This window comes from Phodopus roborovskii, unplaced genomic scaffold (assembly GCF_943737965.1).
Source record: "Phodopus roborovskii unplaced genomic scaffold, PHOROB, whole genome shotgun sequence".
In the NCBI taxonomy this organism is placed as follows: domain Eukaryota; kingdom Metazoa; phylum Chordata; class Mammalia; order Rodentia; family Cricetidae; genus Phodopus; species Phodopus roborovskii.
Genome location: NW_026126549.1, coordinates 2106740 through 2120771, shown reverse-complemented (window position 1 = coordinate 2120771; position 14032 = coordinate 2106740). Strand labels below are relative to the sequence as shown.

The following is a 14032-nucleotide window of genomic DNA, read 5'->3' as shown; positions in this document are numbered from 1 at the left end:
TGTCAAGTTGATGATCCGTATCAACCATTGCAGGTACCATTTTCTATCCGTGCCCCTTTAGCCTTAGGATGGTGACTGGTAGTCTCGGGCCCTCGTGCTCTGCACAGTCTTATGTGACTCTCCTGCACTAACACCATTATAAATAAACCCTCTTAGAATTGTGAGGTTTTAATTAAGTCAATGTCTCTTCTTAGGACCACAAACATTGTCTTGGATAGACATCTCTACCTTTATCACTCTATGGACAGCATCGTCCCTTCCCCACTGAAGACATATCAAATAGAAGCAGCAGAGTAGCATGTAATGCAGCCATTTTATCCATCTTCTGAGCATTTTTGACCCTATCCTATGGGGCCACCAGCTCTCTTCAGCATGTTAAGAGTATTAGGGTACCATAGAGACAGTGTCTGTGAGCAGCACACCCCTCGCTTGTGAAGGAAGTCGGTAGGCACCAGAAGAAAAGCTAACAAGTCAATGACTAAGTGCCCACATTTCAGAATGATTTTTCTTCACAAATTGTTTTGCTTTTTGCCATAACGCCAGTTAAGTTAACATGGAGTCAGAAGCTGAGGAGGAATTCCTGAGGCTAAATTATTCCCTGGTGAAGACTTGAGACTGCAATTACTTTCTAACCTAATTAGTGTAGTTCCAGTTGGCTCTACCCAGAGAAACAACATGGTAGGTGGTTTGACAAGTCTCCTCTGGGAAAACACAGACATCTGTTGACTGACTTTGTACAAACACCTTGAAGCCTATCTTGTAATAAAGAGTGCTTCAATGGGTTCTGTTGTATGTTATAATTTGCATTTAATCTAGCTTTAGATATTTCATTTCACTTTCAAGTTAATCTGGGCTGCTTTGTGTTACATCAGATTGAAAACAAAAGCAAGAGCACAGAGCATGCCTCTGCCATTACTGAACAAATAGCACCTGAAAACTGTTGGAGAAGGCAAAGAGAGGGTCAGGTTAAAAAGGCATGTGTCAGGCCAGCAGTGGTGCTGCATGCCTGCAATCCTAGCACTTGGGAAGTGGAAGCAGGAGGATAAAGATGTTTACAGCTCCACAGATAGAGAATTTAATGTCAGCCTGGGAAAAATGATATCCTCAGAAAATCAAAATAACAAAACCGAGAATTCGTATATTGCTTATCAACATGGATATGTTCTGAGAAATGAACCACTAAGTGATATCACTGTTGTGGGGACAGGATGAGCATAACTACAAATTAAGACAACTACAATGTGTAACGTCACTAGGGGATATAATCTTGGACCACCAGATTGCCACAGATGCTACCCCTTGTGACTCACTGTCTGGCATATGAATTATACTAGCAACTGTTATTTGTTGATTCCTTATATCGGACATGGAGTTAACTGGTTTTTTTGTTTGTTTGTTTATGATTTTTCTGAGATACTGTTTGTCTGTGTAGCTTTGTAGACCAGATTGGCCTCAAACTCACAGAGATCTGCCTGCCTCTGTCTCCCAAGTGCTGGGATTAAAGATGTGTGCCACCACCACCCAGCTGAGTTAACTGTTATAATAGCCTTATCCCATAACCTCATGTACCTTGAAGGTAGATATTGTTTGTTTCTTTGTTTTTTGTTTTGTTTTGTTTTGTTTTTTGTTTTTGTGAGACAGGATCTCTCTATATAGCTCTGGCTGTCCTAGAACTCACCATGTAGACTAAGTTGGCTTTGAACTTCCCAGAGATCGACCTGCTGCTGCCTCCCCAATGCTGGGATGGAAGATGAGTGCCACCATGCCTGGCCAAAGGTTCACAGAAAAGGTTCAGGTCAGAAAGGGTAAATAACCTGCCCAAATAGCAGAGCCACGCATGACTTCTCCAGGCAGAAGCTATTCAATTCCTCCACTCTGCACCCTTTCCTGCACTTTGGGAAGCACCCTCAGACTTCTATCCATGTTCACTAGGATCTACCCTTTTTAGTACTGTAAACTGTTCTGTCAATACCAGCATCTTGATCATACCTTTTCACACACAATGAATGAGCATGGAAAAGAACCAGCTAGCCTAAGAGCCATCTGCCCTCTTTAACGATCAAGAGGCATGCATTTGAGACTGGTTGTCTGGGCTGTACTGACAATGCTGCACTGGTGACTCAACAGTGTTTCTCTGAATGCAGTCCTGCCTTTCCTCTACCACATACGCCGTTCTGACTTCAGCCAGGGCAGGGCTCCTCACAGTCCCATTACTGTCAGCTCTACACAGGCAATGAGACAGTGGCAGCATGCTTCAGGCTCAGCTCTGAAAGCTTTGCAATGAGCTAAATCGTGATTTTATTCTCATAGAAGTCCACCAGCCTCATGCTTTGTGCCACTGCACATAGTGGTTCTCAAGACTTGAGTGAGGTCAGAGTTACTTGTAAGGTTTGGTAAAGCAGAACCTCTGGGTATCTTCACCAGAGTATTTGATCTGGGTGGTCTAGGGTGTGTCTGTATAAGAAAGAATTTGTTTAATCTATCTAAGGGGCTCCTGATGAGTGCTCAGGATGCTGACCCAGAACCACACATCTAACCTCTGTGTCGAACTAAGACTGTCACAGAAGACCCATACCAGAAAAAGCCTCTGGAAGATCTACAGAGCTTTTTAGATCATTAACATAGGGAAGTGCATGAAAACAATCCTGGGACTGTTTATCTATTCAAGGGGGCATCTGCCTCTCAGATTCAATAATTTTTCCTAAAAAATGCACTTTAATGTAATTTAGTCCATCCAAGGTAGACTCTGAATCTACTTATGACAGCCCACATTATATAATATTATATGTGTGTGTATACATATATATATAAAGCACACACACTGTATATATGTATGTATAATATATATACATATATAAATATATAAAATGAAATCCATTCATTCAGACCCTTAATTATAAATAATAATGTTTCCAAATTAACCCAAGTGAGAAAAATTACAATGCAGGCTTCCTTTAAGGTCCCCTCAGGGGCACAATAATGTTGAATGCCAGGACAAATCCCCTTCCCTAAAGAATCTACCCAAAAGTTCAGCCTGAAGATGCTTACCACCCACACATCTATAAAATGGGGTGCCAGAAGGCATCTAAGGACAGCTAACTCAGAATGAAATCCATTCATTCAGACCCATAATTATAAACCCTGAGGCTTGAAACATGCACTGTACTGTCAAGGCAAATTTGGGGAATTATTTTAGATGACTGAATAAGATTAGTAAGTCTATAGAAAAGACTCAGACACTTTACATATTTTAGTTTGTAAAGAGAGAAAGAAAAGAATATGTGTGAGGTGAGGCATTTTTCCATTTGTTATTCCCATATTCCTGAAAAACAGGTGGGGCACTGGACAGATGCCCACCTGCCTCCAACCCTCCTCTGCTGATAGACTATAGGGATCCAAATGTTGCTGAATGCCCTGGTGCATGGTAAAGAAATTCTGCTGGATCACCAAAGTGTGATGGCTGCCTTGAGTAGTTTTTATATTATAGAAATGATGGCCAGCTAATAACCAAACATGCTGATCCAATAAAATTCAGATGGGTCCAACTAGGCAGGAAGCCCCACCCTAAGCAAGGGAAGCCCAGTGGGGCTTCCAATTAGTGAGTGAGATCTTGTGTAGGAAAATGGAAAAAGCAGACAGGAGAAAAGATAACTTGGAAAAAGACAGCAGGCCACACCAGTAATATTCTCTACCCACATCAAGACAGTATGACCAGTCACTTAAGGAGCTGCATACTCTACAGCCCCAGGGGCTCAAGGAAGCAGAACAAAGTTTCAGATATGTTGCAGATACAGCAGGGAATAAGTTGGAGTCACCAGGAAAAGGCTACTCTATGTACAAATTATTTCTCCATGTTTGCAGGCATAAGTCAAGTCTGGGGAGACCTTCCCTGCCTACAGGTACCTGAATCTACCAGTGAGATATTTCTTTACAGAGGGCCAGTCTAGCGGGAGGAAAAGTCCTCTCTCCAAAGTCCCCAATCCAAAATGTGGCTAGTAACGAGACTTGGAGAAAGTCCCAGTTGTACATTCTGTTATAACCATCTAGGCATAAAATTCTCTTCAAAATATGCCATTGACAAACACTTGTCTAATGCATATTATCCATTTTGCGAATCATTTGGTCTCAACTTATAATAGCTATGCATCATGGGATTTGAAGGTTTTTAGATTTTTTTAGGAATAGAAATGCCTAGACAAGAAGGGCTTGGGTTAAGGTGCATCAGCCACTCCTTGCAAGGTTAGATTCTAAGCAGGGAGTTGATTAGGGAAAGTGAGCAAAATAGTGGGGGACATTTTTCCACAAAGCTAAAGTGTATGAAGGAACAGAGAGAATAGGCTGTGTGTGCAGAGGGAAGGTGGGCTTCAGAACAGTACTAACAACAGTGTTATTCATAGTGGGAACGTGGGAATGTGCTAAGAGTGATTTCACTAATCTTCATGCCACCTTTCTGTGGGGATAAAATGACCTTACTTTGCAGATGCAGAAACTCAAGGAGAGACAAAGTCACTTTCCTCTTGTCCTTCAAATCTGTATCCTTTACTCTCTCTGGGTTTACTTCACAGAATTCATTTACTCTTTTCCTGTCTCTACAAGAATATACAATCTGCACAAGCAGGAACCACCTTGCTTCCTTTTTATTTTGGGGAAAGGGTGTGCTGGTACTGAGCCCAGGGCCTGCTGCACACTCAGTGCACACAGCTGCTCTTTCTGTCCCCATGTCTGTAAATGAAATGTATTTTCATGACCCAGACCACCTGCTCACACACATTAGGTATTCAACTGATGCTGGCTGCATGTACATTGGCCAAACCAATAAAATCAAAGTAAAAGTGCTCAGGGATATCGCTGAGCAAGCTTCCTCCACATCTCATCTGAGAGCAACTGAACCAAATGTAGGAAAGCCTGGAGTGCTTCAGAGAAACCACTCTAGAGGCAGGGAGCATGCATCTTCTCCAGAGCCTACTGGCCCACAGCTTGCTAGCACAGGAGGCCAGCCAACTCTGGCAGAATATGCAAGCATTCAGCATGCACACATCTTTTAAGTCAATGTAACTAATGAGGAAATGTGTATGTGTCCATGGATTAAAGTGAAAGGGTGAGAAAATTCATCTTATATGTGAGATTACTGGTCAGTGAGATACTTTTAGGGGGTGAGGACTACTTAAAAAGCCAGAAGGCCCAGGGAAGCCTCTGACATTGGCTGCAGGCCCATATTGCAGGCCTCTTTCAACCTTAACATCCTCCCTCCATCCAACCGTCTAAGAAAGCATATGCCTAGGAGTTTCTAACTTGGTGGCATTAATGTGGTATGTAATATCTGTACTGGGGATCCTTCTTACATTTACTCAAGATTTGTTTATTTCCCTTTACAATATCACTATCTTCTTATTGAACAGATACCAACTCTCACGATCCTTGCAGGAGGAGGAGGCTTTAGGAGCCATCTTTAAGTATCTACTGGACAGCCTTCATTCTTAAGGGATGTACTGGTCCCACTTCTTTACAAGCTCCCAGGATTGGGGGTGGGCTTGTTCATGGCTATGGGTTGGTATTTTTGACCAATTACATTTGTGCCAGAATGAAAACCTAAGGTTTCTCACTTTCCATTTTAGTGACTGAGACATCCTTCTTGCTGGCCACAATCATTAGCCCCAGGTTTTATTTTGTTTCTTAATTTCTTAAAATCTCATTAGGAGATACTTCCTTTCTTTAAAAGATTCTAAAATCTGTGATGCCAGTATCTACACAGCACCCTGCTACAAGCTGGAATATTTCCATGAATTTTTAACTGACCCAGGTAGCTCAGCTCCACACAACACTCTGGAGCCATCAAACCACAGGCCTGTGTTAGATAACTGTGCTGTTGACTAAACCACTCTTAAACTTAATGGTTTAAAACAACCATGACATATGACTCATCACAAACCTATGAGCAGCTTTCCTGTAGATCTTGCCTGAACTAATCCATGTGGCTGTATTCAAGTGACTGGTGGCCAGGGCTCGGGTTTGGCTAAGACAATGAGCTTCTTTTTTGTGATAGGCTATCATGTTTAAGGTTAGACCCATGGCTGTACATGACGGCTGAGTTCTAGGAGCATGATGTTGGAAGTTGCAAGGCATTTTGGCCAGGGTTTAGAAGTCATTCTAAGTCAATTTTACCACTTCCTATTGGTCACCTGACCAAGGATGAAGGATAGCTTTTAAGGATGGCACCAAAGACCCTGACCCTCATTTAATCTATTGTAGGCCTACAGATAGAGGAATAGGGAGTGGAGCAGGGAAGATCTGAGACTTGAGAGAAAGAATGCCATCTCCTGTCAGGCTTAACATGGGTTCCATGCAGCCAATCTTCTTCCTTTTGAAAAGAAATGGAAAATCTGTACTTTTAAAAAGTATATGTTAACAGATTTTTATTTTAGAGAAGTGTGGGACTTAGAAAATCACAAGAGTGTCCATGTGCCTTCTCCTCTCCCTTACTTCTTACATTTTCCAGTTACTAATATCTTGGTTTAATATGTTTATTCTGATAGATATAAAGCAATACTGATGCAGCATTATTAACTAACCCCTCTAGCTTGTTTGGACTCACTTTTTGTGTCCTATAGGGTTTACTGATTTTGACAAAAACAAGGTATCTTTTATCCACAACTAAGGTGCTATATCGAATAGATACAGTGTCCTGAAAATGTCTTGACCCTAAATCTTTATCCTCTCATCCCTCTCCCTGTATCCATGGCAACTACTAATCTTTATTACAGACTACAGAGTTTTGCATTTTCAGAGAACCATGCAGTTTGTATCACACTGTTGAAGTCTTTCCAGACAAGGTTTTTCAGCTGAACAATATGTATTTAAGGTTTGTATTTTGCAAATACATATGCAGGTAAGGACAACTAATTCTCTTAGGACATTGAGGCCCTGTGACTAGTCTGAGCATAAAGCTACACTGAATATCAAAGCCAGAGTTGCCACCATTCTACCCATGCTAGGACCAGGCTGTTTGTTGTATATCAATCTTGGGCAATTTGTCACCTAGCTTCCTAAAGTAGCAAGACTTCTGAAGACGAAAGGGCAGTTGATAACTTAGCACCAAAGTCTAGCTTGTCTGTAAGTGTCAGCAGATCTTATTAAAGCCTATTTTGTACCTAGACCTCTGTAAGGCAGAAGAACAGAGTTCTTGCCATCCCTGAATTTACACCCTGGATAAGAAGGGTAGGCAGTGGCATGGGACCGAGCTGCTGCTCATAAGTGTGTTCAGAGTCGATGTTAAGGGAGCATCAGATGAAAGTAGCGAGAAGAGTGAGGTAGACAAAGTGTGACTAGTTGGGTATTAGGGAAGCTCTTAGTGGTTGGGACAAGGAAGTCCAGATAATCCAACACAGATCAATATAGCCTACTGACAGGTGCGCTACGGGGGAACTACAGGGTTGGTAAAGGCACTTAGCCAACTTTTGAAACTGAGAAACTACACAAAATCCCAGGCTCCATTCTGGATATGGACAGTAAAGACAAAACATTAATCTAGACACAAATCTTCTACTTTCACCTACATTAACTACAAGTGTATTGTTGATCTGAATATAAATGTTAAGCTACACAATGTGGAACCTAGATGGCTTCAGCTGTGATGGTGACTTTTCCAAAAGGACACCAAAAGTGTGATTTGTGGGAAAAAAAAAAAACCATGTTGTTACAATGTCCTTTAAATGAAAACTTATAAAAAATAGTAAGCCAAGAACACAAAGAAATAAATTACAGACTAGGAAAAAGAAATATTTATAAAACATGTATCTGATAAAGAACCAGTATCCAAGATACACAAAGATCTTGTAAAACTCAAGGATAAGTAAACATCAAACATAGCTAAAATGTGGGCAAGAAATCTGAACAGATACCTCACCAATTGTGAATGTTCAGACAGCAAAAAAGTAAATGGAAAAATGTTTCCATCATATGTCACAAGGAGATGAAAACCAAAGAAAAGATACTGTGTTCTTATCAACACAGCCAACATCCTAGAACAAGTAATGCTGGAGGAGATGGCAATGGGAGCAGCTTCCACGCATTACCGGTGTGTATGTAGAGTAGCATGGTCACTTGAGAAGAAAATTTATATTCCTTACAAAATTCCTTACAAAATGATCAAAGTCAGGATTCTTGAAGTTTCACCAAGTTAGCTGAAAACTTACAGACACAAGCATCCATAGGGATTCTTTTTTTTCCCCCAGTGTCCTCACCTTTTGAGAATATTTTATTTGTTTTCAGAACATCCTGCAGTTTCCCTTCCCTCCAATTTCACCCTCCCACATCCTTTCTCATCCAGATCCATTCTTCTGGTTCCTTTCAGAAAAGAGTAAGCCTCCTAAGGATATCCACCAAACACTGCATAACAAGATACAGTAAGACTAGGGACATACCTTCATATCAAGGATGGGCCAGGCAACCCAGGAGGAGGAAAAGGGTCCCAAGAGCAGATGAAAGAGTCAGAGATACCCCACTCCCACTGTTAAGGAGTTCCATAAAACCACCAAGCTGACAGCCACAACATATATGCAGAGGATCTATCACAGACCCATGCAATCTCTGTGATTATTTCTTCAGTTTCTGTGAGCTTTTACAAGCCCTACTTAGTTGATGTCTGTGGGCCATGTTTTCCTTGTGTCCTGACCCTTCTGGCTCCTACAATTATTCCTTCTCTTATTCCATGGTTTCATTGAATTCTGAAGGGAGAGACCTGATGGAGGTCTCCAGTTTGCATACTCTCTCTCCACCTGATATTTGGCTTTGATCTCTGTTAACACCTGACTTCTCAGTGGAAACTGTATAGGCTAGAAGGGCCTGGACAGATGTCCTTCATACTTTTAAGAGACAACTATAGCCAGCAAAACTCACCATAGAAGGAGAAAACAAGATATGCCACAATAAAATCCAATTTAAGCTATTATCTACTTACAAATGCAGTCCAACAAAACTAGAAAAACATCTTTTAACCTGCCTCTATTTCTTAATTCTGATGTGCATATGTTTTAATCACTGCTGTTTATAAAAGCTATTTGTTAGGTCTGAATCATTACTGGACATCTTGTGTCTTACACCTCTCTCCTTATGTTTTGTCTTTGTTCTTTGAAGTGATAAATGGACATATTTGCCCACTGAGTAAGGTAGAACTTTCTCCGGTTTGTATATGTTAGTTTAGCTGACTCTTCCTGTTGTTCTTTATGAATAGTTCTTTCCTTTTCAAGTTTTATTTTCACTTAGCTTCTTTTTGAACTGATCAGATTCTTAAGCAGCTTTATTCACAACTGATAAAGCTTGGAATCAACGACGATATTTGTCAGTAGATGGTTGTGGATAAACTGTGTAGTATCTCTGCCCCATGGACTCCATCATTCAGTAATAAAATGATGCCAACCAGAGCCCGAGAAATGGCTCAGTGGGTGAAGGTACTTGCTCTAAGATCTGATGGTGTGAGTTCTAACTTGGGAAGGAGAGAACTGAGAGTAACAATGGATTGTGAATAGCAAACATGTTTCTCTCGTTATGATTCCTACATGGTCATGATGATCAACTGACGTGCAATGAAAAATGGGGGTGAAAGAGTGAGTGAACTGAAAAGAACAGGTAGTTTCCTAGCAACTTGACCTTCATGTTATATCTAATTAATAGGCAAAGGAGTGATGATCTTCCGCCCCCACTCTGGCCGCATATTTGTTTCTATCTGCACCAAATGCTTCTTCTGAACATCTCAAAGTGAACAAAGACAGGGGAAGTGAAAGGCTGGGTTGTGATCCAGCCCAAACACCACAGCATGGTGTGTTGACAGACATCTGAGAACCAATTTACTTGAGGAAAGCAGTGACTTCTGTCTGTCAGGACTGTTAAATTTCCCTGTGTGGTCCATTCAGGAAAATTCTAGGCAGGAAAAACTGGAAAGGCAGGAATAAAGAACATGCTTTGGGCTTAGGAAATGACCAGTAAACCTGCTGCAGAATTTCTAGGGAGTTTGGCAAGGCCTTCACACAGAGATGAGCAAAAGCAGGCGTCCTGAGGCAGCTCCAATGCATCTGTCTCTCCTAACCTCCAAATACATAGGAATCATCCAGTGACTCACTCAGCCTGGGGGCAGCATTCTTGTGGGAAATAGAACCAGAGTTCTACTCCAGTCTCTTCCAAAGACAAACAGGTACAACTATTCCTGATGTCATTCTCCCTCCATTTCCTGGAAAACTTCTGAATCTGAACCACACACACACACACACACACACACACACAAAAAAAAAAAAAAAAAAAAAAAAAAAAAAAACCCTACATTTCTAGATTTCATGAAGCAGGCTAAAAGATCTCAATACACAATGAAAGCCCAAATCATATATGGATACCCTTACAACTACCCTAAAGCCCCTCCTCGCCCAGCTTAAACAACATATTCCTTTTGCATTTAGCTGCTAAACAGTCTCTGGGTACACACTGTACTCAGTGATGACTCAGGAACCCAAGCTACCAGCTGCTAATAGCAAAGATTAAAGACCACTGGTTAGTATCGGTTGGTAAAATCAAGAGTATTAAGTCACCTAGGATAGAAATTCAACTTTGCCCATGCCACGAAAGGAACAGCTGTAACATACGTGGTTCACTGTTGTGACCCAAAAGAAGATGAGAGAACCAAGGAAGGATTTGGGGGTGGGATGAGGGGCTGAATGACTAGGGGAGCAGACACGTAGGAGCTTGAGAAAGCATAGAGAAGGCCAGAAGACTCCAAGGGCAAGTCCAGCTATCAAGAGCCAGAGGAGACTGTGCCCACAAGCTGGAGAAATTCAACTACTCTCTACTCTAGAGGCACTGGCTCATTTATTGGTGAACAAACACACTATGCACCAGATAGCTGGCCAGCAATTCAACTTCCCAAATGCTATGGTTTAAAGCTGCCAGCAACCAGGAAGAGTCCTACCTTGCTTAGTTTTAGATTTTACCTCAGCCTTGCATTACATTTCCTTTATAAACACTTCATAAGTCAGTTTTAGAGTTGCTTTTCTTTTAAGCATTTAATATACCTTGGTTTGTTCTAATACAAGCATCAGGCCCATTTTGTGGATGACAAGTATCTAAAATGGAGGGGGGACTTAGGATGCTATGACATAACAGCATGCAAGGGACAGGGAAAAGGTGCTGCTGTCCTGGATTACCCTGATGTTGATGTCTCACTGACAGAAACAACTGCCTGCAGATTGCCTGGGGCTGAGCCTCAATCTGTTTTCACTAGAGAAAAGCGAAGTCAACTGTTTCCCAACTCTTCTACTGTACAGCCGATGGTTGAGTGTTCAGCTGCTCTGGTCAGAGCTCACATTCTTTCTGCAAAGACCCTAGCTGACACGATTTACAGGGGCGGGGGTAGGGGGGGAGTTGAAGAGCATGCTGAACAGTGTGCGTTGAAGTCACAGGAGAGAACTTTCTGACCCTAGTTGAATAGTGTCTGGGGAGGATTGAACAACTAGCCCCAATACTTTATCTTGGCTACAAGTGCTCTCAAAGCCCCAAATGGAACAAAAAATAAAAATGAAATGGCTCTTTTCCTTTAACGGTCTTTACTGAGAGGACATGATTTCATGAAGGTTTCATAATGGGAAAGACATAAAGGGCTATTCTACACCAAGTGTTTGCCTGTATGGAAGCAGACACAGAGCTAGCAACCAGCACAGGCAATAGCCATTACCGAAGCCATCTCAGCAGCACAGTGCATCACAGATCAAGGCTAAGAAGCAGTATGCTAACACACTCCTTAATGGGGATGATGCTAAAAAGAAAATCCAAAATAAACCAGCCAATTTCCAAGTTCAGGGAAAAGTATGTAATCATGTTCATGAAACAATGACCCAAAGTCAGGTTGAGCCAGAGAAATTCTAGCAGAATGGATGATCAGAGCCAGTGGGAAACAGACATTGGCTATCATACTTACAGTGAGTTGGGTCGAGTAGGTTTGACCACATCCAGGTTTGGGTCACTGGAGTTCATATTGGGCTGTAGGCTGCTGCTAGAATTAAGGATGCTGTTTGCACTTGAGGAAACTGATTCCAAACTGGAGTTGATGATGCTGTTCCTTTGCTCCTCTGAAGAAACAACAAAAAAAGGCCCATATGAAAGTTAATAGAATGGAGATAGGCTGTTCTCACACATAGAAAAATTTACAAATAAGAAGACTAAATTGAAATGGCTGAAGCTTTGGAAACACACAGAGGAGCCAGGCAGAACAGTGCGTGCCCGAAGGTGGAGGCAGGAAGATTAGTTCATTGCTAACTTGGGCTATTCGAGTAAGACTGTTTCAGAAACAAACAAGTCAACCAAACAATAAAAATGGGATATGGAAAAGGACAAGATTTAAGAATGGCAAAGGCAGTAGGGGAAGTGAGGTAGCTCTGTGGGTAAAAGCACAGGCCATCAAGTACCAATCCTTGGAACCCACATGGTGGGTGGACAGAAAATGCTGTGTGTGCATACACAGATGCCCTTATTCTCTCCCTCCCTCCCTGTCTACCTCCCTCCCTCCCTCCTGTCCCTCTCCACCCACTTCAAAATGAAACAAAGAAAGAGTGGGAAATACAAGATCAAATCAAATGGGAATTCATCACATGGATTTTAGGCAGTGTTTCCTCATGTTGAAGGGATGTACATCCCACACCTTTCGTATGAGCCAGGTTCTTTACTTATGACAGCCCTATTGTATGATTTCACCTAACTTGTGCCTTCTTTAGAATCACTGATGGTACACAGAGAGGCCCTTACAGACTGCTTGTGATCAGCCAGCGTTTCTTCTAAAAACCCCTGCCTCCAATACTGCCCTAAGTGCTTAGGCCATGCCATACCTCTGAATACAAGGCTCATCACCACAGACTATGAATCTGGCCATTAATTTCCTTAGAACTTAGCCAGACTAACTTAATGCCCATACCCTAGAAACATCCGTCTGCCTCTAGAGTTAATTCTTTATTGAAGAAAGGTATAAGAGCTGCACAGTTGTTTGTGCAGTTGTGAAAAAAATTGAAACCATGGTCTAAGATACTGCATTCATATTTGGAAATTACTAGTAGAGAACAGGAAATCTCCAAGAGTTACCCTCTGACATTCCATGTGACCTTAAATTCTTTTTCAGTTTAAGATTTTATTTTTGTTTTGCATGTATGGCTGTTTTGCCTTTGTGTATGCCTATGAACCACCTGCATGCTCTAATGGAGTCCTGGAATCAGAGTTGCAGACAGCTGTATGCAGCTATGGGTGTACTGGGAATTGAACCTGGGTTCTCTATGAGAGTAGCAGGAGCTCAGAATCACTGAGCTATCTTGCTCCAGACTCTGATGTCAGAGTCCAGATAAATCTATGAGATGGGGAGAATGGGAACTGCGCTGTACAACTCATTAGTCGTCATGAGGATCAAGTGGGATCATATGCTGGAATGTGTTTTATAAACATTGAAATACTGCTCAAAGAGAAGAACTTTCTGTTTCTTCTCATCGTAAAAAGTTTGGAAGCAAGAACTGAAAGATCTGGGGGATGATGCAGCTAAATGGCATGGGTACCACTGGTGGGGCAACATGTTACAGACTCAGAGTGTCCGTCTTCCCTCATTCCAGACTCACTGGTCACAGCAACTGGTGTTGCTGGCCATTATTTCATTTGTCATGAAATCAAGGGGTTAATTCTTCCAGAGCCTTCATATATGAAGGAAGGCATGCTATATCTCAAAGGAACAGACTGGAATCGCTGACATACTCATTTGTAGATGAACATTTGAATTCAGGTCTCTTTTGCACAATAAAGAAATGGAGCTGGAGAGGTAGCTCCACAGTGAGGGAAGGAAAGGGGAGGAGAGTGGGAAGGGGAGCAGGGGAGAAGGGGAGGAGGGGAGAGGGGAAACAGAAGGAAGGGCTGCAACAGGCTGACTACCAGGGCCAGCAAGCTGGGACTTGCTACCACCATTAAGAAAAAGAACTCCAGCAGTGAGCATGGAGAAAATGGAGTGGACACTAGCAGAAGGGAT

At 41.9% G+C, this 14032-nt stretch overlaps 1 protein-coding gene across 4 annotated transcripts in view; it reads right to left on the bottom strand.

Annotated features, from left to right (window-relative positions):
* Arhgap26 (Rho GTPase activating protein 26) overlaps positions 1-14032 on the bottom strand; it is a 369188-nt gene that overhangs the window by 62410 nt on the left and 292746 nt on the right. For all 4 annotated transcript variants that reach the window (XM_051201017.1, XM_051201020.1, XM_051201018.1 and 1 more), the window contains exon 20: positions 11957-12107. In XM_051201017.1, coding sequence (XP_051056974.1) covers positions 11957-12107 — 151 coding nt within the window. The remainder of the gene's footprint in view (positions 1-11956; positions 12108-14032) is intronic.